We start from the raw sequence: 26,044 nt of genomic DNA on the forward strand, positions 1-26,044 counted from the left end.
TCAAGCCTTGACATTATTCTTTAAAGAGTTCTTGATGTTCCTGTGGGGCTGCAGAAGGATCACATAGCATTTGGGGATGAAGATGCAGGCTAGCAAGCCAGTACTGGAGCTTAAGATGGAGAAGATCTCCACGACTATCATCATCTTGCCCTTGGTGCTCTGGTAGGTGGGGAGGAAGGTGATCCAGACGCTGCAGAACACCAGCATGCTGAAGGTGATGAACTTGGCTTCGTTGAAAGCGTCAGGGAGATTTCTGACAAAAAAGGCCACAGTGAAGCTCGCCAGGGCCAAGACTCCCATGTAGCTCAAGACAAAATAGAAGGCAATGAGGGAGCCCTCATTGCACCCCAGGATGATGTGCTCACGGTCAGTGTGTGTGTCTGCCTCTGGGAATGGGGGAGAGAGCAGCAGCCAGATTGCACAGAGCATGACTTGAATCAAGGTGCAAAAGAGAACAACAGAAATGGGGGCTCTGCTTCCCATCCATTTCCTGCTCCTGCTGCCTGGTCTGGTGGCTCTGAAGGCCAGAACCACAATGATGGTTTTAGCCAAAATAGTGGAGACGGCTACTGTAAACATGACCCCAAAGGTTGTTTGTCGGAGGAGGCAATGGGCTGCTGTTGGGCGACCAATGAAGAGCAGAGAGCAGAGGAAGCAGAAGAAAAGGGAGATGAGCAGGATGTAGCTGAGATCCCGGTTATTGGCTCTGACTATGGGGGTGTTTTTGTACCTCACAAAGACCCAGAGAACCAGAGCTGTGAGGAGAGACAAGCAAGCAGCTATAGAAGCCAAAGCCATCCCCATGGGATCATCATATTCCAGGAAGGTCATCATTTTCGGGAGGCACTGATTCCTCTCCTGATTGGGATATTGATCTTCAGGGCATTTCACACACTGATCTGCATCTAAAGGGAACAAAGAAATTTTTCAATATTTCAGCCACAGAAAACTTCCCTTTCAGTGGGCCAACAATATTTGTGGAAATAATTCAAATGGCTCCATATGATTCCATGGGGATCAGAATCTGGTATCAGTGAACAGAACAAAAGACTTGAAAGACCTGAGTTTGAATTCTTCCTCAGATTGCCTTGTGATTATGGGTTAATCAGTTACTTAATTTGCACTTCTATATCATAGTTAGTAAAATGGGGATATAATAATTGTGCCTACTTCACACAAATGGAAAGAGATGGGCAAATCTTAAAGTAGTAAATAAATTGGAGTAATTGTGAGTTGTGACTGACTCTTTGTGAACACATGTGAGCTTTTCTTGGCAAAGATAATCGTGGTACTTGACATTTGTTCTTCCAGCCTATTTTTTTTCCTGATGAGGAAGCTGAGGTAAACAAGATTATGTGACTTGACCTTGGTCACAAAGCTAGTAGGTGTGGAAGCCAAATTTGAACTCAAGAAGATGCCTTCCCTACTGCAGGCCCAGTGCTTTATTCTCTACTTCATTTACAAGGTAGCCACTAGATACATGGTAGCTCTTTTATAAATAACATTCACAGAGTATCTTTTAAACAAACATATTCTTAGTATCAACAACAACAAGAATTATAAATGTGTCAGCTTCATGTGACAAAGTATGGTAATCAATTTGTTGCTGACTTCATTTCTTGTTCTTGGACAATAATCTTTGTAAAGTTTCTCTATTAGAGAGCTGGTAGTTCTCTCTCTCTCTTTTTGCGGTTTCTTTTTACAATAAAATGATTCAGTTGTTCTAACCGTATCAGTTCTTCCAGACTTCTTCTGCAACATGTGGAGAGTTGCCCCGCTACACCTGTTAAAGATCTTGGTTGTGCATTTTTCCTGTTGATGTTTAGCATATTTATGATCTATTTCTATATATCTATTTGTTGACATAAAATATTTTGGGCTTTCGTTAGATGACCCTTAAGTTGTTTAGGCATCAATTATGAATTCTGTATGGATAGGAATCAAAGAACCTGAACATGTTTAACCTGAAGAAGAGAAACTTCTGAAAGGACATGACAGTTGGTGTGATGTATAGAAACTATAGTAACTGGAAGAGGGACCAAACTTGCTCTATTTGGTGCTATGGGACAAACCCCAAAGCAAGCTGGGAATTGTGAAGATTCTTCAGATCAAGCTCTATTGCAAGATCTTCCTTCACAAAGATCTTGTTCTTATAGGCATTGCTCTAGGTCTGGCTATTTTAATTTTATCCATTATTATCCTTTTCCCTTTGTTAGAAGTAATTTCCCAAATTTCTGCCTATGTGCACAGCTTTGTCAGGTTAAAGTATCTTAAAGTATAACTTGCATCTCCCCCCAAATCATAGTTCTGTGTTGAGGATGTTTAGGTCTGGGCTTCAAACAGATCATTGTCTATTGGCAAGGCAGGTAGTTTTCTGAGTGAGAGAAGTATTTGGGATGGGTAGATTGATGCCTTCTTGGCAATCATTGTACATCAAATGGTAAACATGCAGGAGAAACAGCTGAGATGAATTGAAAATTTCACCAAATTCCAACTCAGTACCCTCATTGGGTCCCAGCCCTCTTCAGTAACCATGGTACTGTGAATGGTCACTTCATCTTTCTCTTCTCTTAAATTAGTATGAGAGCATTTCTATTTCCTTACTGCTGTCTTGATGGAAAAGACTCTCTTGACTCTTTTAACTCCTATATAGTTACAAGAAATCTGTGTACATAGGGGCTCTTTTCTGCAATCTATCTCTAAGCAATTGAAATACAGAGAAACTTGGCAAGAAATTCCTACTTTGTGGATCTCAACCCCCTCATATCTCTCTGATGTTGATCACTTTGGACCTTCAATATTCTTGATCATTCTGACTTTTCTTCTAGACTTCCTTTGGTGCCTGGATACCATATTCCAATATTAATATGTTTCCTGTGCCTTACAGTAAGTGGGACACCCATCCAGCTTCAGTTAGTTGCCCTGGATCCACATTTGCTGAAGGTGAACATGTCCTCAAAGACTTACCTGTCTGGTTGGAAATGTGTCTGTCTGGGCAGGGGTCACAATTAAAACAGCAGACAGGACTTCCCTCCTGGGCTTTCTTCTGGAATCCAGGACCACAGACTTTACTGCATCTGGACTGAGGAAGCTGCATGGGGAATATTCCAAAGGCTTTTGAGCACTCATTCTGACAAAGACTAGATCAATTTCCTTGCAAAAGGGACCCACATAACTAAAGGCTTGGGGAGTTGGATTTCTTCTCAGCTGAAGAAGAGAGGATTCTATTAGGGTCCAAACAACCTGGGTGAGGTTTTCATAAAGAAGCAATGCAAAGAAATAAAAGACAATAGAAAGGGAAATATACAGGATTTCATAAAGAAAATTGGAACTAAGAGGGGAAATTTTCATGCAAATATGGACATGATAAAAAACAAAATGTTCTGTATTTAACAGAAGTAGAACATCATGGAACTATCCAATAACCATGATGTTGTGGCTATTCTCAAGAACTAGGTATTAATATGATGGTATACCTAGAAAACCCCAGAGATTCTACTAAAAAGCTATTAGAAATAATTCATAATTTTAGCAAAGTAGCAGGATACAAAATAAATCCCCATAAATCCTCAGCATTCTTATACACCACCAACAAAATCCAAGAGCAAGAGATACAAAGAGAAATTCCATTCAAAATAACTGTTGATAGCATAAAATATTTGGGAATCTACCTACCAAAGGAAAGTCAGGAATTATATGAGCAAAATTACAAAAAAGTTTTCACACAAATAAAGTCAGACTTAAATAATTGGAAAAATATTAAGTGCTCTTGGATAGGCCGAGCGAATATAATAAAGATGACAATACTCCCTAAACTAATCTATTTATTTAGTGCTATACCAATCAGACTTCCAAGAAAATATTTTAATGATTTAGAAAAAATAACAACAAAATTCATATGGAAGAATAAAAAATCGAGAATCTCAAGGGAATTAATGAAAAAAAATCAAATGAAGGTGGTCTAGCTATACCTGATCTAAAATTATATTATAAAGCAGCAGTCACCAAAACCATTTGGTATTGGCTTAGAAATAGATTAGTTGATCAGTGGAAAAGGTTAGGTTCACAAGACAGAATAGTCAACTATAGCAATCTAGTCTTTGACAAACCCAAAGATTCTAAATTTTGGGATAAGATTTCATTATTTGATAAAAACTGCTGGGATAACTGGAAATTAGTATGGCAGAAATTAGGCAAGGACCCACACTTAACACCACATACCAAGATAAGATCAAAATGGGTCCATGACCTAGGCATAAAGAACGAGATTATAAATAAATTAGAGGAACATAGGATAGTTTATCTCTCAGACTTGTGGAGGAGAAAGAAATTTGTGACCAAAGATGAACTAGAGACCATTACCGATCACAAAATAGAAAATTTTGATTATATCAAATTAAAAAGCCTTTGTACAAACAGAACGAATGCAAACAAGATTAGTAGGGAAGTAACAAACTGGGAAAACATCTTTACAATTAAGGGTTCTGATAAAGGCCTCATTTCCAAAATATATAGAGAACTGACTCAAATTTATAAAAAATCAAGCCATTCTCCAATTGATAAATGGTCAAAGGATATGAACAGACAATTTTCAGATGAAGAAATTGAAACTATTACCACTCACATGAAAGAGTGTTCCAAATCACTTTTGATCAGAGAAATGCAAATTAAGACAATTCTGAGATATCACTACACACCTGTCAGATTGGCTAAGATGACAGGAAAAAATAATGATGAATGTTGGAGGGGATGCGGGAAAACGGGGACACTGATGCATTGTTGGTGGAGTTGTGAACGAATCCAACCATTCTGGAGAGCAATCTGGAATTATGGCCAAAAAGTTATCAAACTGTGCATACCCTTTGATCCAGCAGTGTTTCTATTGGGCTTATACCCCAAAGAGATACTAAAAAAGGGAAGGGGACCTGTATGTGCCAAAATGTTTGTAGCAGCCCTGTTTGTAGTGGCTAGAAACTGAAAAATGAATGGATGCCCATCAATTGGAGAATGGCTGGATAAATTGTGGTATATGAATGTTATGGAATATTATTGCTCTGTAAGGAATGACCAGCAGGATGAATACAGAGAGGCTTGGAGAGACCTACATGGACTGATGCTAAGTGAGATGAGCAGAACCAGGAGATCATTATACACTTCGACAACGATATTGTATGAGGATGTATTCTGATGGAAGTGGATTTCTCTGACAAAGAGACTTAACTGAGTTTCATTGGAGAAATGATGGACAGAAACAGCTACACCCAAAGAAGGAATACTGGGAAATGAATGTGAACTATTTGATTTTTGATTTTCTTCCCGAGTTATTTTTACCTTCTGAATCCAATTCTCCCTGTGCAGCGGGAGAACTGTTCGGTTCTGCAAATATGTATTGTATCTAGGATATACTGCAACATATTTAACATATATAGGACTGCTTGCCATCTTGGGGGGGGGGAGGAGGAAGGGAGGGGAAATAACGAAACATAAGTGATTGCAAGGGATAATGTCGTGTAAAAATTATCCTGGCATGGATTCTGTCAATACAAAGTTATTATTAAATAAAATAAAATTAAAAAATTAAAAAAAAAAAGAACTAGGTATTTGGGAGAAGGAAATCATTATTGCCCTAGTAACCATTACTAATGATAAGGCTGGGGAAACTAATACAATTTTAGCCAAGCTATTTAAAATTCTGAAAGATGTGGCTCTTAAAAAACTGGACACTGTAGGACAGCCAGTTTGAAAAACATAATAGTAGACATTGGAATTAAAAGATCCATTTACATGTCAGTTCTAAAGATAGACAATTCCAAGACAATTCAAGTCACTGAGGAACTGCATTCATTCAAATGTTGGCAAGGTTATATTTAAGATCTTTCAAGTAAGGCTGCAAGACCAAGGACAGAATTACCAGAAAAGAAGACTGATTTCAAAAGAAATTGAGGAATTAGAGATCAAATTGCCAAGATCCATAGACTATGGGTAATGGAAGAAGGTCCCAGGAAAATCCACCATAGCATGTCTGCTTCATTTACTTTGACCATGTAACTTATAACATATGTGGGAAGTCCTCAAAGAGATGTACTAGATCACCCTACTGCAGCCCCAGGAACATGAATGTGGATCAAGAAGTAAAGATACAACTAAACATGCAACAACTAATTGCTTTCTGATTGGAAAAAGATTATGATCATATTGTATGCTTTCTCTTTATTTAGTTAATTTATATGTAGAATAAGTTATGAAAAATGACTGACTGGATGAAACAAAAGCTGAAATCAAGTTTTTCAGGAGAAATTTCAAACATCTCAGTTATTCAGACATCATCTTTCTGGTGACACAAAGAGAAGAAGAATTAAGGAACCTCTTGATTATAGTGAGAAAAATGCTTTGAAGCTCAACAAAATCAATCTAACTAAGTAAAAACCCAAGATCTTTATGACTAGTTCTATCACTTTGTTTCAAATATGGGGACAAAAATAATAAACAGTAAAAAAAACCCAAAAAAACCAGTAAAACATTTTCTGTGCTTTGGTTCAAAAATTGTTACAGATGGTGACCTCTATGATGACATTAAAAGAGGCTTTCTCCTTAGAAGCGATAATTTAGACAGAATACTAAAAAGTGGAGATATTACCTTCTTAGCAAACGTCTGTATACATATGGTTGTATTTTTCCCCAGGAACAGTGTATGACATTGTGAGTAGAACTTTTAAGAAAACAGCATTATGGAAAATCATTTTTTGAATCATGATGCTAGAGAAGATTTTTGAAAGATTTTGGTTCAGCAAAAAGATCAGATTGGTCAATACTTAAAAATTTAATTAAAGTTATTTACTTGGAATGTCAAATAATGAAGGTGAAGCTGCATACTGAGAGACTCAGAAAAATCCCTCACATCATGATAGATTAAGTGAAAAGGAGAAAAGGATTGCAGAGGATGAGATGGAGAAATAATGTCATGGAAAAAATTCTAGAATTGGTCCAACTTGAGAGGTAGGGGAAGAGAGAAGGGCTTGGTGATCTATATTCCATGGGGTCACAAATAGTAAATTCTGAGTGACTGGATAAAAACCACAGTCTTTAAGAGGTAGCTTTTTCTTTACAAGATTTAAAAATCTTGGGAGGGAAAAACGCTAATGATCATAATTCATTATGCACCAAAAAACTTTATTTCTAAGCCAATACCAGATGGTTTTGGTGACTGCTGCTTTATAATATAATTTTAGATCAGGTACAGCTAGACCACCTTCATTTGATTTTTTTTTTCATTAATTCCCTTGAGATTCTCGACTTTTTATTGTTCCATATGAATTTTGTTGTTATTTTTTCTAAATCATTAAAATATTTTCTTGGAAGTCTGATTGGTATAGCACTAAATAAATAGATTAGTTTAGGGAATATTGTCATCTTTATTATATTCGCTCGGCCTATCCAAGAGCACTTAATATTTTTCCAATTATTTAAGTCTGACTTTATTTGTGTGAAAACTTTTTTGTAATTTTGCTCATATAATTCCTGACTTTCCTTTGGTAGGTAGATTCCCAAATATTTTATGCTATCAACAGTTATTTTGAATGGAATTTCTCTTTGTATCTCTTGCTCTTGGATTTTGTTGGTGGTGTATAAGAATGCTGAGGATTTATGGGGATTTATTTTGTATCCTGCTACTTTGCTAAAATTATGAATTATTTCTAATAGCTTTTTAGTAGAATCTCTGGGGTTTTCTAGGTATACCATCATATCATCTGCAAAGAGTGATAGTTTGGTTTCCTCATTGCCTACTCTAATTCCTTTAATCTCTTTCTCGGCTCTTATTGCAGAGGCCAGTGTTTCTAATACAATATTGAATAATAATGGTGATAGTGGGCAACCTTGCTTCACTCCAGATCTTACCGGGAAAGGTTCCAGTTTTTCCCCATTGCATATGATGCTTACTGAAGGTTTAAAATATATGCTCCTAACTATTTTAAGGAAAAGTCCTTTTATTCCTATGCTCTCAAGTGTTTTTATTAGGAATGGCTGTTGGATTTTATCAAATGCTTTTTCTGCATCTATTGAGATGATCATATGGTTTTTTTTTGGTTGGTTGTTGATATAGTCAATTATGTTAATAGTTTTCCTAATATTGAACCAGCCCTGCATTCCTGGTATAAATCCTACTTGGTCATAGTGTATTATCCTGGGGATGATTTTCTGTAATCTTTTTGCTAATATTTTATTTAAGATTTTAGCATCAATATTCATTAGGGAGATTGGTCTATAGTTTTCTTTCTCTGTTTTCAGCCTACCTGGTTTAGGTATCAGTACCATATCTGTGTCATAAAAGGAGTTTGGTAGGACTCCTTCAATCCCTACTTCTTCAAATAGTTTATTTAGCATTGGAGTTAATTGATCTTTAAATGTTTGATAGAATTCAGATGTAAATCCATCTGGTCCTGGGGTTTTTTTCTTAGGGAGTTGATTGATAGTTTGTTCTATTTCTTTTTCTGAGATAGGAGTGTTTAGGATATTTACTTCTTCCTCTGTTAGTTTAGGCAAGCTATATTTTTGGAGGTATTCTTCTATTTCATTTAAGTTGTCGAATTTATTGGCGTAAAGTTGGGCAAAGTAACTCCTAATTATTGCTCTAATTTCCTCTTCGTTAGTGGTGAGTTCTCCCTTTTCATTTTTAAGACTAACAATTTGATTTTCCTCTTTCCTTTTTTTAATCAGATTTACTAAGGGTTTGTCTATTTTGTTGGTTTTTTCATAGAACCAACTCTTAGTTTTATTAATCAATTCAATAGTTTTTTTTACTTTCAATTTTATTGATCTCTCCTTTTATTTTTTGAATTTCAAGTTTAGTGTTTGATTGGGGGTTTTTAATTTGTTCCTTTTCTAGCATTTTTAGTTGCAAGCCCAATTCATTGACCTTCTCTTTCTCTATTTTATACAAATAGGCCTCTAGAGATATGAGATTTCCCCTTATTACCGCTTTGGCTGCATCCCATACATTTTGGTATGATGTCTCATTATTATCATTTTCTTGGATGAAGTTATTAATTATGTCTATAATTTGCTGTTTCACCCAATCATTCTTTAGTATGAGATTATTTAGTTTCCATTATTTTTTTTGTCTACTTCCTGTGGCTTTTTATGAATGTAATTTTCAATGCATCATGGTCTGAAAAGGATGCATTCACTATTTCTGCCTTACTGCATTTGAGTTTGAGGTTTTTATGTCCTAATATATGATCAATTTTTGTATAAGTTCCATGAACTGCTGAAAAGAAGGTGTACTCCTTTCTGTCCCCATTACATTTTCTCCAGAGATCTATCATATCTAATTTTTCTAGTATTCTATTTATCTCTTTGACTTCTTTCTTATTTATTTTGTGGTTTGATTTATCTAATTCTGAGAGTGCAAGGTTGAGATCTCCCACTATTATAGTTTTACTGTCTATTTCTTCTTGCAGCTCTCTTAATTTCTCTTTTAAGAATTTAGATGCTACACTACTTGGTGCATATATATTTAATATAGATACTTCTTCATTATTCATTCTACCCTTTAGCAAGATATAGTGCCCTTCCTTATCTCTTTTGATTAGATCAATTTTTGCTTTAGCTTGATCTGAGATCAGGATGGCTACCCCTGCTTTTTTGGCTTCACCTGAAGCATAGTAGGTTTTGCTCCAACCTTTTACCTTTAACCTGCATGTATCACCCGCTTCAGGTGTGTTTCCTGTATACAACATATTGTAGGATTCTGGCTTTTAATCCATTCTGCTAACCGCTTCCTCTTTATAGAGGAGTTTACCCCGTTCACATTTATGGTTAAAATGACCAATTCTGTATTACTTGCCATCTTGTTAACCCCGGTTTATGCTTTTCTCCTCTTCTTACTCCCTTACCCCCCTTCCCAGTATTAAGCTTGTGAGCTCCCCTTGCTTCTCACAGCCCTCCCTTTTTCAGTATCCCTCCCCCTCCCTTAGAGTTCCCCCCCCCCCCAACTTGCCCCTTTCCCTCCCAGTTACCATATTTCCTTCCTTAGTATTGTTTAGAGTAAGTAGGGTGGTACAGAGTTCCCCCCTATAATTAATTAGGCTGCTTCCACTATAATCCTAAAAGCCTCTATAATGATTTATTAATTCTAAGCACTCAGCTGGTTCCTTAAGATATAAAATAAAAATGATAACTTCTTACCCTCAAGGAGCTTATATTCCTCTGGATAATAGATCATTGAATCAGAAAAATAAATACAGTATGATTTCATGAAGAATAAAATACTACTGAATTAGAAGGGAAAGAATAAGTATTTACATACATTCTTTATATGCAATGTATTTTCCATATCTAATTTTTTACCAATATTATCTGATATGAAAAGAGAATTCAGAAAGGATTTTTAAGTGAGACCACAGAATCTGAACCTATACAAACTAAAGATGCTGTGAGGCAGAAGTGAGGTAGCAATTTGTTTTAGGCTTAAGTGCCTGTGTAAAATTATGGAGTTGCACCTTATGATCCCAATTCAGAGTACATCCATTTGGGCAGTTTTGTTGAAACATAAAATGTTAGAGAGATATACTGTGAAGTTAGATTGGAAAGCTGGAATCATTTTACAACACTTTAATTCCAAGTTAAGGATATTTTCTGCTAGAAGATGTAAGAATTCATTTATGGAAGATGGCGGAGAGGAGGCTCACAGTTGCATAAGCTCCGCGCTTTCTCTCACTATCCACTTCATTACAAGCCTCTGAATCAATGCTTGACTGAAAAAAACCCACAAATAGTTACCAAGAGAAGCCATCCTTGAGATCCGCCAAGAAAGGTCTGTCTTTACTGGAGGGCTGGGGCGGTTTTAGATCGGGCGCAGGCTGAGGGCAGCGGCAGTGAGAGCACGGGAGCAGACTGGAGAGGGGGTGGGGAGTGATTGCAGCTGTCTCTGCGGGGAGAGCTTCGCTACAGGTTTGGAACCTGCAGCAAGTCAACAGCCCAGCAGAGAAGCTAAAAACACCGGGGCTGAAGAACACAACCGCAAACAGCTGGAGTCTCTCAGGACCTGGCCGCCCCCCCCTTCCCCCCCCTCAGTGACTCAGCACACTTTGGGATCTCAGAGCGCAGGCGCAGCACAGTCCTGCTAGTGCCTCACTGCTGCCACCTGCAGTCTGTAGAGGAAGCTCGATAACACACCCAGCCCCCCCCCCCCAACTTGCCCCTTTCCCTCCCAGTTACCATATTTCCTTCCACTTAGCTTATTCCTTCCTTTTTCACTTTTCCCTTCTCACTTTTCAATGAGGTGGGAGAAGTTTCACCATAGATTGAATATGTCTAAAATTCTTCTCTTAATGCCAATTCTGAAAGCAGTAAAATACTCACTATTTTCATCCCTCTCCATTCTTTCTCTCAGATATACTAGGTTTTCTTTGCCTCTTCATGAAATGTAGTACCCCCACTTTCCCTTTTTTCTAGTACAATGTCCTTTCCACATCTAGTTTCTAGAACAAGGTATACATGTATTCTTTATACATCTTTACAGCCGAAATATAGTTCCCAAGATTAATCTTTACCTTTTTAGATTTCTCTTGAGTTCTGTGCTTGTAGATCAAATTTTTTGTTAAGTTCTGGCTTTTTCATCAGAAATAGATGAAATTCGCTTATTTCGCTGAATGTCCATCTTCTTCCCTGGAAAAAGATGCTCAATCTCGCTGGGTAAGTTATTTTTGGTTGCATACCAAGTTCCTTAGCCTTTCGGAATATCATATTCCAGGCCCTTCGATCCTTTAATGTGGATGCTGCCAGATCCTGGGTGATCCTTATTGTGGCTCCTTGATACTTGAATTGGGTTTTTCTAGCCGCTTGCAGTATTTTTTCCTTTGCCTGAGGGTTCTGGCATTTGGCCACTATATTCCTTGGTGTTTTGATTTTAGGATCCCTTTCAGTAGGGGATCGATGAATTCTTTCAATGTCTATTTTACCTTCTGTTTCTATGACTTCTGGGCAGTTCTCTTTGATAATTTCCTGGAAGACAGTGTCCAGGCTTTTTTTTTCATCATACTTTTCTGGAAGTCCGATGATTCTCAGGTTGTCTCTCCTGGATCTGTTTTCCAGGTCTGTTGTCTTCCCCAGAAGGTATTTCACATCCTTTTCCATTGTTTGATTTTTTTGGATTTGCTTGACTGATTCTTCTTGTCTCCTCGAGTCATTCAATTCCAATTGTTCGACCATGATTGTCAGTGAGGTATTTTCTTCACTCACTTTTTTAAGATCTTTTTCTAATTGTCCAATTGAGTTCTTTTGTTCTGTGGAATTTTTTTCCATTTCGCCAATTTTGTTTTCCAGTTCACCAATCCTATTTTTCAAGGATTTGGTTTCTTTATCCACTCTCTCTTTAACTGACTTCTCCAGGCTCTTTTGCCAAGCCTCCCTCTCCTTTTGCAGAGCCTCCCTCTCCTTTTCCCATTTTTCTTCTAGCTCCCTTGTGAGAGCCTTTTTAATTTCCTCCATGAGATTCATCTGTGCTGAGGGACATATGGTCTCCTCCTTTGGGGATTCACCTGGGGACTGTTTGTTTTTAGTCTCCTCAGGGTTTGGAGTCTGCTCTTTATCTGTATAAAAGCTGTCCAGGGTTAAATTCTTTTTCAGTTTCTTGCTCATTCTGTCTATTTATCAAAGACAAACTATCAAAGAAACAGAAGGAAAAAACCCCTTGAATGGAGGCTGCTTTCTTTGGGGGAGGGGCAGGGTATTCGTGAGGCACGGGTCCTACTGTGCTATGGCGCCTGCGCGCTGAGATCCGAGCGCTCTGAGATCCGAGCGGGCTAAGACACTGTGGGGGAGGGGTGGCCAGGTCCCGAGAGACTCCAGCTGTTTGGGGTTGTATTCTTCACCCCGGTGTTTTTAGCTTCTCTGCTGGGCTGCTGACTTGCTCCTGTAGCAAAGCTCTCCCCGCAGAGACGGCTGCGATCGCGCCCCACCCCCTCTCCGCTCTACCCGGTTCTGAGCTGCTTTCTGTGCTCTGGTTGCAGCTGCTGCCCGCAGACTGCTTCCAAATACCGTCCCCGCCCTCGCGCAAAAACAGACCTTTCTTGACGAGTCTCAAGGATGGTTTCTCTTGGTAAGTAATTGTATGGTTTTTTTTCAGTCGAGCATTAATTCAGAGGCATGAAATGAAATGAATAGTGAGAGAAAAACACGGAGGTTACACAGAAGTGTATTTCCTCTCCGCCATCTTGGCCGGAAGAGGTACTGTTTTCTTCAATCTATCTCTGAGCAATTGAAGTACAGAGAAACTTGGCAAGAAATTCCTACTTTGTGGATCTCAATCCCCTCATATCTCTCTAATGTTGATCCTTTGGACCTTCAATATTCTTGATCATTCTGACTTTTCTTCTAGACTTCCTTTGGTGCCTGGATACCATATTCCAATATTAATATGTTTCCTGTGCCTTACAGTAAGTGGGACATCCATCCAGCTTCAGTTGGTTGTCCTAGGTCCACGTTTGCTGAAGGTGAACATGTCTTCAAAGACTTACCTGTCTGGTTGGAAATGTGCCTGTCTGGGCAGGGGTCACAGCTAAAACAGCAGACAGGCCTTCCCTCCTGGGCTTTCTTCTGGAATCCAGGACCACAGACTTTACTGCATCTGGACTGAGGAAGCTGCATGGGGAATATTCCAAAGGCTTTTGAGCAATCATTCTGACAAAGACTAGATCAATTTCTTTGCAAAAGTGACCCACATAACTAAAGCCTTTAGGAGTTATATTTCTTCTCAAATGTTGAAGAAAGGATTCTGTTAGGATCAAAATAACCTCTGTGAGGTTTTCATAAAGAAGCAATGGAAAGAAATAAAAGAAAATAGAACGGGAAAGATAAATGATTTGATAAAGAAAATTGGAGCTACTAAGGGAAAGCTTCATGCAAATATGGAAATTATAAAAAAGTCTCCACACAAATAAAGTCAGACTTAAATAATTGGAAACTAAATAATCTCATACTAAAGAATGATTGGGTGAAACAGCAAATCATAGACATAATTAATAACTTCACCCAAGAAAACGATAATAATGAGACATCATACCAAAATGTATGGGATGCAGCCAAAGCGGTAATAAGGGGAAATTTCATATCTCTAGAGGCCTATTTGTATAAAATAGAGAAAGAGAAGGTCAATGAATTGGGTTTGCAATTAAAAATGCTAGAAAAGGAACAAATTAAAAACCCCCAGTCAAACACTAAACTTGAAATTCTAAAAGTAAAAGGTGAGATCAATAAAATTGAAAGTAAAAAAACTATTGAATTGATTAATAAAACTAAGAGTTGGTTCTATGAAAAAACCAACAAAATAGACAAACCCTTAGTAAATCTGATTAAAAAAAGGAAAGAGGAAAATCAAATTGTTAGTCTTAAAAATGAAAAGGGAGAACTCACCACTAACGAAGAGGAAATTAGAGCAATAATTAGGAGTTACTTTGCCCAACTTTATGCCAATAAATTCGACAACTTAAATGAAATAGAAAAATACCTCCAAAAATACAGCTTGCCCAAACTAACAGAGGAAGAAGTAAATATCCTAAACAGTCCCATCTCAGAAAAAGAAATAGAACGGGAAAGATAAATGATTTGATAAAGAAAATTGGAGCTACTAAGGGAAAGCTTCATGCAAATATGGACATGATAAAAAACAAAATGTTTGGTATTTAATAGAAGCAGAACACAATGGAACTATATAAGTAAGATATTAACATTACCAATAACCATGATGTTGTGACTACTCTCAAGACCCAGATATTCTGGAGAATGAAATCATCATTGCTTTAGTAAATATTACTAATGATAAGGTTAGGGAAACTAATACAATTCTAATCAAGGTATTTAAAATTCTGAAAGATGTGGCTCTTAAAAAGCTGAATACTGTAGGACAGCCAATTTGTAAAACACAATAGTGGGCATAGGATTGAAAAGATCAGTTTATATGTCAGTTCTCAAGATGGACAATTCCAAGACAATTCAAGTCACTGAACAAATGCATTATTCACATGTTGGCAAAGATATATTTAAGATCTTAAAAGTAAAGTTGCAACAGCAAGTGCAGAATTATCAGAAGAAAAGACTGGTTTTCAAAAGAGAAAGAGGGACTAGAGGTCAAATTGCCAAGATTCATGGAGTATGGATAATAGAAGAAAGTCCCAGGAAAATCAACCCTAGCCTGTCTGCCTCATTTACATTGACCATGTAACTAATAATATATGTGGGAAGTCCTCAAAGAGATTGGAGCACCAGATCGTCCCACTGCAGCCAAGAAACATGAATGTGGACCAAGAAGGAAAAGATACAACTAAACATGCAACAACTAATTGCTTTCACATTGGAAAAAGATTACAATCATCTTATATACTTTCTCTTTATTTAATTAAATTATATGTAGAATAAGTTATGAAAAATTCCTGACTGGATGAAACAAAAGCTGGATCAAGTTTTTCAGGAGAAATTTCAAACATCTCAGTTATTCAGACAATACCTTTCTGATGACGCAAAGAGAAGAAGAATGAAGAAATCTCTCTTGATTATAGGGTGAAAACTGTTTTGAAGTTCAACAAAATCAATCCAACAACTAAGTAAAAACCGAAGATCTTTATCACTAGTTCCATCATTTTGTTTCAAATATGGGGACAAAAATAGAAAAACGTAAACCATTTTATGTGCTTTGGTTCAAAAATTGCTACAGATGGTGCCCACTATCACCATTATTATTTAATATCGTATTAGAAACACTAGCCTCGGCAATAAGAGTCGAGAAAGATATAAAAGGAATTAGAGTAGGCAATGAGGAAACCAAACTATCACTCTTTGCAGATGATATGATGGTATACCTAGAGAACCCCAGAGATTCTACCAAAAAGCTATTGGAAATAATTCATAATTTTAGCAAAGTAGCTGGCTACAAAATAAATCCCCATAAATCCTCAGCATTTTTATACATCACCAACAAAACCCAACAGCAAGAGATACAAAGAGAAATTCCATTCAGAATAACTGTTGATACCATAAAATATTTGGGAATCTATCTACCAAAGGAAAGTCAGGAACTATATGAGCAAAATTATAAAAAAGTCTCCACACAAATAAAGTCAGACTTAAATAATTGGAAAAATATTAAGTGCTCTTGGATTGGCCGAGCGAACATAATAAAGATGACAATACTCCCTAAACTAATCTATTTATTTAGTGCTATACCAATCAGACTTCCAAGAAAATATTTTATTGATCTAGAAAAAATAACAACAAAATTCATATGGAACAATAAAAAGTCGAGAATCTCAAGGGAACTAATGAAAAAAAAATCAAATGAAGGTGGCCTAGCTGTACCTGATCTAAAATTATATTATAAAGCAGCAGTCACCAAAACCATTTGGTATTGGCTAAGAAATAGATTAGTGGATCAGTGGAAAAGGCTAGGCTCACAAGACAGAATAGTCAATTATAGCAATCTAGTGTTTGACAAACCCAAAGCCCCTAACTTCTGGGAAAAGAATTCAATATTTGATAAAAACTGCTGGGATAATTGGAAATTAGTATGGCAGAAATTAGGCATGGACCCACACTTAACACCATATACCAAGATAAGATCAAAATGGGTCTATGACCTAGGCATAAAGAACGAGACTATAAATAAATTAGAGGAACATAGAATAGTTTATCTCTCAGACTTGTGGAGGAGAAAGAAATTTGTGACCAAAGATGAACTAGAGACCATTACTGATCACAGAATAGAAAATTTCGATTACATCAAATTAAAAAGCCTTTGTACAAATAAAACTAATGCAAACAAGATTAGAAGGGAAGCAACAAACTGGGAAAACATTTTCACAGTTAAAGGTTCTGATAAAGGCCTCATTTCCAAAATATATAGAGAACTGACTCAAATTTATAAGAAATCAAGCCATTCTCCAATTGATAAATGGTCAAAGGATATGAACAGACAATTTTCAGAGGATGAGATGGATAAATAATGTCATGGAAAAAAATTCTAGAATTGCTATAACTTGAGAGGTAGGGGAGGGTAGAAGGGCTTGGTCATCTACATTCCACAGGGTCACAAATAGTTAGTAAAGACTGAGTGACTGGACAAAAACCATAGTCTTGGAGTGGTAGTTTGTTCCTTACAAGATTTAGAAATCTTGGGAGGGAAAAATGCTAATGATCACAATTCGTTATGCACCCCCCCCCCCCAAAAAAAAAAAAAAACCATTTCTAAGCTGTTTCCTTCGAGCAGATTTTGTGGAGTATTTGCCAGGTTTGTAAATATGCTACTGACTATTCTGATGGGCTATTTTCTTATTTATACAGATTTTATAAAACCAACATTTTGATCATTCTTTACTTTTTTATTCCTTGTGGACCACGTAATGGCATGCTCTTGGATGATTAAATCTTGGCCAAGTGGAGCTTGAGGTATAAACTCTCCCACTTTTATCAGGACTTCGGTATCATTGCTAAAGGTCACATAGTTGAGAACATCATAGTTTGTCACAGAGTTCCTCTTCTTATCCAGGACCACCAGCTTCCCAGCACTATTGTTAAACTGAAGGTTCTTCAGAAAGGAATGGAGCTGAAAGGGAAGAAAATTAATTGAAAGTTCACCACTGGATTCTCTCAGGGATGTTTTCTAGTTCCTCTGCTGTTTATTTTCTTCAATTCCTTGCAATGAGTATAATTCTAAGATTTTTCATTTGTCACAGAATTAGGATGGACTGCTAAGAAATTGGATAACATAACCAGAAACCCAACTATTCTCTCCAGGCTGGAAGATTAGGCCAAATCTCAAGCTGGAAGTAAAAAATTTTCACCCTGTTGAAAAATCCAGAAAGGCCTTTTCTCTCTTTGATGAGAGGGGGTTTGGGAATGAAAGTACAGAAAGAGAGCATCTAGTATTGTTTAGAGTAAGTATGGTGGTACAGAGTTCCCCCCTATAATTAATTAGGCTGCTTCCACTATAATCCTAAAAGCCTCTATAATGATTTATTAATTCTAAGCACTCAGCTGGTTCCTTAAGATATAAAATAAAAATGATAACTTCTTACCCTCAAGGAGCTTATATTCCTCTGGATAATAGATCATTGAATCAGAAAAATAAATACAGTATGATTTCATGAAGAAGAAAATACTACTGAATTAGAAGGGAAAGAATAAGTATTTACATACATTCTTTATATGCAATGTATTTTCCATATCTAATTTTTTACCCATATTATCTGATATGAAAAGAGAATTCAGAAAGGATTTTTAAGTGAGACCACAGAATCTGAACCTATACAAACTAAAGATGCTGTGAAGCAGAAGTGAGGTAGCAATTTGTTTTAGGCTTAAGTGCCTGTGTAAAATTATGGAGTTGCACCTTATGATCCCAATTCAGAGTACATCCATTTGGGCAGTTTTGTTGAAACATAAAATGTTAGAGAGATATACTGTGAAGTTAGATTGGAAAGCTGGAATCATTTTACAACACTTTAATTCCAAGTTAAGGATATTTTCTGCTAGAAGATGTAAGAATTCATTTATGGTTCCTCACCACGAGTGTATTATAATATTGGGTTTTCAGAAGAACATGTTAAGATGCTTTTGTAGTTTGTATTTTGTTTTTCCCAATAGATGGAAAGAGAGTTTTAAATATTTATCACTGCAAAACCTTGCCTTCCAATTTTTTCTCCCCTTCTCACTGATCTCCCTTCTCCCCAAAACAGCAATCAGTACTTTATAGGTTAAATATATGCAATTATTGAAACATATTGACAAAATGTGTAGTTCTTTAGGAAGATTATTTTGCTGATATTTGGCTTCTTTCCCTAATCTTCTTGTATTTGTTGATATTTATATTTTTGTTTTATGTATTTTTATATTTATTTTTACATGTACATCATTTGTACATACAGGTAAAATAGTATATATGCATATAAGATATGAAGCCTTTATTTTGTTTATACATTTACATATATAATTATATATAACTACACAAAAATATGCATATATACACACCCATATTTATGTTGCCTCTTCTATTGTTAAATTTTTGAGACCAATGAGTTTTTCTTAATCTTTGAGTTCCCTCTCTATTGTATATCATATTACTTTTCTTTTGGTCAAACCATTCTAAGTGCCTATTTGTTGATAAGTTAGTAGTTCAAGAAATGATGAATGGGAGATGGAAGAAATCAGAATCTAATTGGATAATTAAGATTCAAGAAATGTTCAATCAAGAAGCACCTATTAAGTGCCTTCCAAGTAGCCTAGACATCAGGCTAGTGTGGGAGACTAAACTAAAAATAAGAGAAATTCCTGTTCTGAAGGAGCTTATATTTTTATAAAAATCAATATATAAATCTTTGTTTTGAGTTTTAACATTCTTTAGTAAACTTTTTATTAAAAGGATCAATCAAGTGGTGCAGTAGTTAGAGACTGGATTGTATAAATCAGCCTGAGACAGTTGTGTGGGACCCTGAGCAAGTCACTAACTTTTATTGCCTTGCAAAAAAAAAAAAAAGAAAAAAGAAAAAAAAAACATTAGCTTGAAAGCTGGAAAGGACCTCAGAGAATATTTCATTCAGCTTTATTTCATAGGAAAATAAATTCTCTTATTCAATGACATCTGAGGAATAATTTTCAGATGCAGGATTTAATCGAACTGGTCTGACTACAACAAGAGTTCTCTCCATTATACTAGGCTGTCATGGAATAGCTAAAACTACCAGTGTAACACAGACACTTGGTTCTGACTTCTCATCCCCTGGTGGAGACATGGCATCTGTAGTGTTGATGCTCCTTCCCTTCCCTTACATCTTCTTTGTCAAAGACCCTCAGTTAATCTCTATTCTCACTCCTGCATCCTGTCACAGGGCTCTGAACAGATCCTAATTCTTTTTTTTTAATTATAGCTTTTTATTTTAAAAATACAAACAAAAATAGTTTTCAACATTCACCCTTGTAAAACCTTGTAATACATTTTTTCCCCTCCCTTGCCCCCTATTTCTCTCCCCGAGACAGCAAGTAATCCGCAATATGTTAAGCATGTGCAATTCTATACACATTTCCACACATCATGCTGAACAAAAAAAAAATCAGACAAAAAAGGAAAAAATGAGAGAAAACAAAAGCAAGTAAACAGTGTTCCACATTCAGTCCTCATAAATATCTCTCTGAATGGAAATGGCTCTCTCCATCACATGTCTTTTGGATTTGATCTGTATCACTTCATTGTTGAAAAGAGCTACTTTCCTTAGAGGTGATCCTAATTCTGAAATGACTAAAAATGAGTTAAAATGTCCTGAGTCTGCTGTGCAGAGCTACCTCACTGAAAAAAGCTGAGCTTAGTTAGTAATCCCCTATCTCTTTTCTAAATATTGTAAGTCGAGAATCAGAGATTTGGGTGTCACTGTTATGAAGAGGGGGTCCTTACCTTCCGGGGGGGAATTGTCCTGTTGTCTCCATCTATGTTGAATTCCATTTCTGATCTCACTAAGAAGATCTCATGAAGGGCCCAGGCCACAGCATACACAGCAGTGTAGACAGTGTAACTGGTCAGACATAATGTTTTCTAAAGAGCTCAAACTCAGGGTGTCTAAAGATGCATTTGGTGAACAGACCTCCTCATCTTCCTTCCTATGTATATGGGGACATCCAAAAGCTGAGTTCCAAAAGTTCTTAAGGAAAATATCCTCTGGGTGTCTGGCAGGGTTAACAGTTTTCAGAAAATCTTTGAACCCAGGAATCTTACTTGTCTGATCTGAAAATATCAGAGCCCCATGGAAATGATCAGAATAGCTATAGCCAGGTTTTTTGGCAATATCCCAGTGACTGGTAGTGATCCACACTTTTCTTACAGGGACAACAGGATTTTCCACAAACGCCAGGCTCAAAAGTGAATTTGTATCTCCATAAATGACAATCACATTTGCTTCAGAAAAAGCTATGCTGAGTACAAAATATTGATAAAATTCTTTATTTGATGACTTTCTAGTAGTTATCTTTTCCATAAAGGCCACACAGACATCATTTCTGGCCATTTCTTCTTGAAGATCCCTGAGGAATTTCTCACCTCTTGAATCATCTGAGGCAATAACACCCACCCAGTTCCATTGGAAATGCAGCATTAATCTGACCATGGCAAGGCGAAGAGAAGTATCACTGGGGGCCATCTGATAAACAGAAGGAAACTGAAGTGGGTCACTTATGAGTGGATCAAAGAGCCCATAGCTGATCTGTAAAGGAACAAAACATGACTATTTTTCAGTTTAATGAGTTACCTGTACAAAAAATTCTTCCACCCCACACCATGTGAACCTAGGCTCCTCATCCCCTTCTATCTAAAATCGACTCATTCTTCATCTCTGCCTGTTAAGGTATTTCTGATCATACAGAACTCCACTCAAGGGTCATCTCCTTCATCAAACCTGCCCTACCTGAAATGGGTGTAAGCATGTTCTGTATTTTTACTACCATGTATGTCTATGATTGAATCTAAGAACTTGAAATATTAGATAATTAATAAATATTTTAAAGTTTCAATTTCATGATTTTTAAAGTCAAAATAGGCTACATTCTACATGATGAAGCTAATAAACCTGATGTCCTCAAACTCTCTATTACCTTTTTCATCTCTGAGAATCAATAGGCAGGAAAATTAGACACAAGAATTCCCCAAAGGTATTTGACATTTGTATTTCAACTGGCAGACCCTCAAAGGCCTGCCTCTGCCCTCCAACCAGCATAAGCTAAATGAAACCTCTGATATCCTACCTGTGGGAGCTTATAGAGCTCCAGCAGAGTTCCCATGGAGAAAGTCAGTTCAGAAGTGGCTCCTCCAATGACCACCACAGACTTTCTCTGCCTCTCACAGCTGTAATTTGGAATGGTCTGTCCCTGGCCTGACAGCCACATGAGGGAACTCTCCAAGGTCCTCTCATCATTTTGATAAGCATTGTAGATGTGGAATCCCAGAGAAACGTTGGGCAAAAGATTGGGATTCCTGTTGATTTCTTCTATAGCAAACATAAAAGCCAGGACTTGATAATAGTGTCTGAGAAACCACCTGCAGTAAGAGGGAGATTATCAGGGACAAAGAATATGTATAGTCTACCAACATTAAAGAGGAATTGGAAATTTTCCAAAGAAATATTTCCTCTGTCATATGAAGATCCATTTTTTGGTCAACCTACATTTTTATTTTCCTTGCAATGGTATTATGAAATTCTGAATATTTCAGTTTATTGCTAGCAATGTCTCAGTTACCTAGGCTTTTACCAGCTTTGTTGTATCTGGGCCTGAGGGCATCAGGAGCTATACCATTGATTTCATCCTCTTTCCATTCAGAATTATCACATTTAAACCACTTCAGCAGTTGTCTACAAGCTCCTACTTCACTCCCCAACATCATAAGCAGTTCCTCTAAGAACTACCAAATCTTTTAGATAAATGAGAAAAATTTAGATCAATTTTCAAAACATGAAGCAATAAAAAAATGAAAAAAATAAGGCAAATTATATTGAGAAAACTGGACATTAACTTGATAGAAACAGGTCATTTATGTGATTTTATTATTATTATGAATTGATATTAATATCTTAGTATTGCCTGCAAATAGATACATATTTAAGGTATAAAATATCGTGGGCTTAGAAAGAATTTCTTTTTGAGTATTGAAAAGAATCCATGACCAAAGAAGGCATATAGAAAAGAAGTCAATACAGAAAGTTTTGGTTATTTAAAATTTAAAATAAATCTTGTTTTTGCCCCCCACAAATCCAATGGAACTAAGATCAGAAGTCAAACTGGAAAATTGTGTTTATTATGCTTCTTTTAAAAAAGTTTTTATTCCCAAATTATAAAATTGTTCTATGTTTTTAAAAACTAGTGCCATTGTCCATGGGATAAATTGTCAAAGAATTTAAATAGAAAGTTATCGAGATAAGAAATTCAAGGTATCTTTAGGTTTATGAAAAAATGTTCAAAATGGCAAATAAATATGATAATAAAAAGAAAAGCAATTCTGAATTACAACCTCTCACCTATCAGATTGGCCTAATCACCAAAACAGAGAGAAATAATGAAATGTGGAAGGAGATATAAGGTAACTATGACATTATTATACTTTTAATGGAACTATTAATTATTTTAGCATTCTGGAAAGCAATTTCTGTGGCCAAAAAGTCATTGATTTATAGATATCTTTTGTATAACTTGTTCTTCAAAGATTTAAAAAATAAAGAGAGAAAGGAGTACAAATAAAAAAATTGCATTTCTTTGCAGAGTGACAAAGATCTGGACAAAAAGAGCTGCCTTTTTGTTATGGAATGGCTGAGGAAATTGTGATATGTAGATCTAATTTAATACCATTGTTCTGCTGAAAATGAAGCAATGTAATTTCATAGTACATCACACAATTTGTAGGAACAGATGTAGTATGAAGATAGAAAAATAAGAAGAACAATTTATATTTTAAGAGCAATAATGTAAAAATAAACATCACCAGAACACTTCCGAACTCTCAGCAATGCAATAATCCACAATGACTGCAAAGGACTAATAATGAAGATGGTACTGATATCATTATAGAAAGCTGATGGACTGATGTACAAAATAACACATTCATTTGAAATTTGGCCATTGTGGGAATTTTTTTCTTGATTATGGTTAATTGTTACAAGGAATTGTTTTCACAATAGGAAGTGATACAGAGAAAAAAAACTTGATAATTGAAAAGTTATTTAAAAACACAGAATAAATACTTACTTATAGTCTTTTTCATTATGTCGAGGATGAAACCAAAACATTTTCCAATATTTAATTGTATGCTCTTTATGTAAAAATAAAGGAAAAAATCCTCCAACAATAAGATCCCCATCTTTGAAATATGTGGGGCTGAAAGACCTTTCTAGGTGACATGGAGTCCCTCGCTCCCTGCCCACAGACAATGGCACCTGCAAAAGCAGGCAAAAGAAAAGCATGAAGAATATGTGGGAGACTGCTCTCCAACTCCTAGCCAAGGTGCACCTGCTTTTTAGCAAAGTTTGTGATGTGCTGTGGAGGAAGCAGGGCAGCAGCAGTTGTAGCAGTTTCAGGTGTCTTGGGAACAGAAAACTTTCCTGCAGAAGAACAGTTTCTTTCTTGAGCAACTATTCAAGCTTTGCTCCGACCCTCATCATTTAGAGACAGAATGGAATATGGCTCTGGCTCATATCTAAGACAGAGACATTGCTGGCCAGAGCAGAGTGTATTTATGGCGATGAATCCTGGTTAAAGGCTTATTGAAATATCTTTGCAGGCCTATGTGATTAGAATCCTATATGTGCATCTTTCTGCCCAGGAGAGGAAACTTAGTCCATGATGGACCCTTGGGACCATTGCTGCTTGCAACTCTGCACCTGTGTCCCTGTGTCTGAGTGAAAATTGTATTTTTCTCATTCCTCCTTTTCTACTCTATACTCAGCACTGACAATTGTTATCAAGTGGGTACGGGACACAGTAATACATCCAGAAACAAGGGAATTTACTAATGTATCAGAGGCTTTGTAGGAATCTTTTGGTAACTACTCTACTGCATCAGAGTGGTGTCCATGACAGGTGACGAGGTCAGAAAGTGATCCTGACTGAGTGACCAAACTTTAGGTGATCTCAGCATCTTTCCCCCATATCATAAAATCAAAACACCCTGAAGCCCGGGGTTATTCTCCAAATAATCTTCTCTGACGTGGTTTTATCAAGTATTTTTTCACTAGTTCTTTGAGCAGCACATAGAAAATTGTTTTTGTTGCTTATTGTCTCATATCTCTCTCCCTTTGTTCACAGGAGGGTGATTTCTACCAAGATTTGCTATAGAAAAACTCATCTTTTATTCTAGTAGTCCCTTCATGTTCAGCCCCTCAAGTCGATGCCTGCCTACTTTTGAAGCAAGCATCCTTTCTTATTCCTGTTCCTAAAACACAAGCCCATATAACATCACTGCAGTTATAAAAGCCATAAAATGATAGACTTTGGAGGTCAGTGAAACAATGAAATTATTCATTTGAACTTGTGACAATTCAGTAAACTAAAATTTTATTATAAACAACTTATTACTGTAATGACAGATGGATTTTTTTCCTTTAGAGAAGATATTATAAACCTGAAATTATATTAGGATTAATGTCTAGAAATAAACTGGATAGGCCTGGGAATCCAAAAACGAACATCCCAATGTTTCCTGCAGCAAAGGAATTTTCATTCTACTGTGAGGAAAGGAAAAAAAAACACATTTGCATCTAAGATCAGGCTTGAAATTTCATGCCAATGGGGTAGGATGGCCTTAATGGGTTGTTTCATATACCTTGCAACTAGACTGAGTGGGAATTCTCTTCCACTAAAGCTGTGGATGTGCTCACAATATTTAGTCTCAAGAGTCATGTGACTGCATAGTTTGTGCCGCTGTAGTATCTTCAAGGGTCTTGGGAAGGGAAAACTCTCCTGCAGGTGAACAGTGTCTTTCTTGAGTAACTGTTCAAGCTTTGCTCTGACCCTCACACTTGTGGAGACAGAACATCATATGACTTTGGCCCATATCCAAGAAAGAAGCAGTGCTGGCTATGCCAGAATCTATTTATGAGGAGTTACCCTGACTGAAAGCTCACTGAAAAATCTTTCTTAATCTAAGGGGATAGGATCCTGTTTTGAACCCTTCCACCCAGGAGACGGATCTTAGTCCATGATGGACACTTGGAGCACTGCTGCTTGCAGCTATTCATCTGTTCCCCTGTGTCGGAGAAAAAACTTTGCTTATCTCAGTGTTCCTTCCCAACTTCTCTGCTTTCAGTACAGCCAATTGGTATCAAGACAGTAGGAGCCTCAGTGACCTCTCCAGTGGCAGGGGAATTTCATACCATGTGAGAACCTATGTAGGAACATGCGCGGCTCTGATCTGGTACATCAGGGCAAACTCTATGAGAGGTGAAAAAGTCAGAAAGTGGTAGTGGCTGGGTGGCCAAAATTTAGAGGATCTCAGCCTCCTGTCCCCCATATCTTTAAATTAGAAAGC

The 26,044-nt window shown here is 36.7% G+C and overlaps 1 protein-coding gene across 1 annotated transcript; it reads right to left on the reverse strand.

Moving 5' to 3' along the window:
- On the reverse strand, nt 1-22,408 carry LOC127557636 (vomeronasal type-2 receptor 26-like). Its single transcript, XM_051990949.1, has 7 exons — nt 22,299-22,408; nt 21,775-22,066; nt 20,859-21,236; nt 20,435-20,572; nt 17,366-17,593; nt 13,518-13,641; nt 1-905 (listed from the first exon to the last, which is right to left on the reverse strand). The coding sequence occupies exons 1-7, from the start codon at nt 22,406-22,408 to the stop codon at nt 1-3; spliced, it is 2,175 nt and encodes a 724-aa protein (XP_051846909.1).
- Nucleotides 22,409-26,044: the final 3,636 nt, after the last annotated feature.

The sequence above is a fragment of the Antechinus flavipes genome, chromosome 3, assembly GCF_016432865.1.
Source record: "Antechinus flavipes isolate AdamAnt ecotype Samford, QLD, Australia chromosome 3, AdamAnt_v2, whole genome shotgun sequence".
Lineage (NCBI taxonomy): Eukaryota > Metazoa > Chordata > Mammalia > Dasyuromorphia > Dasyuridae > Antechinus > Antechinus flavipes.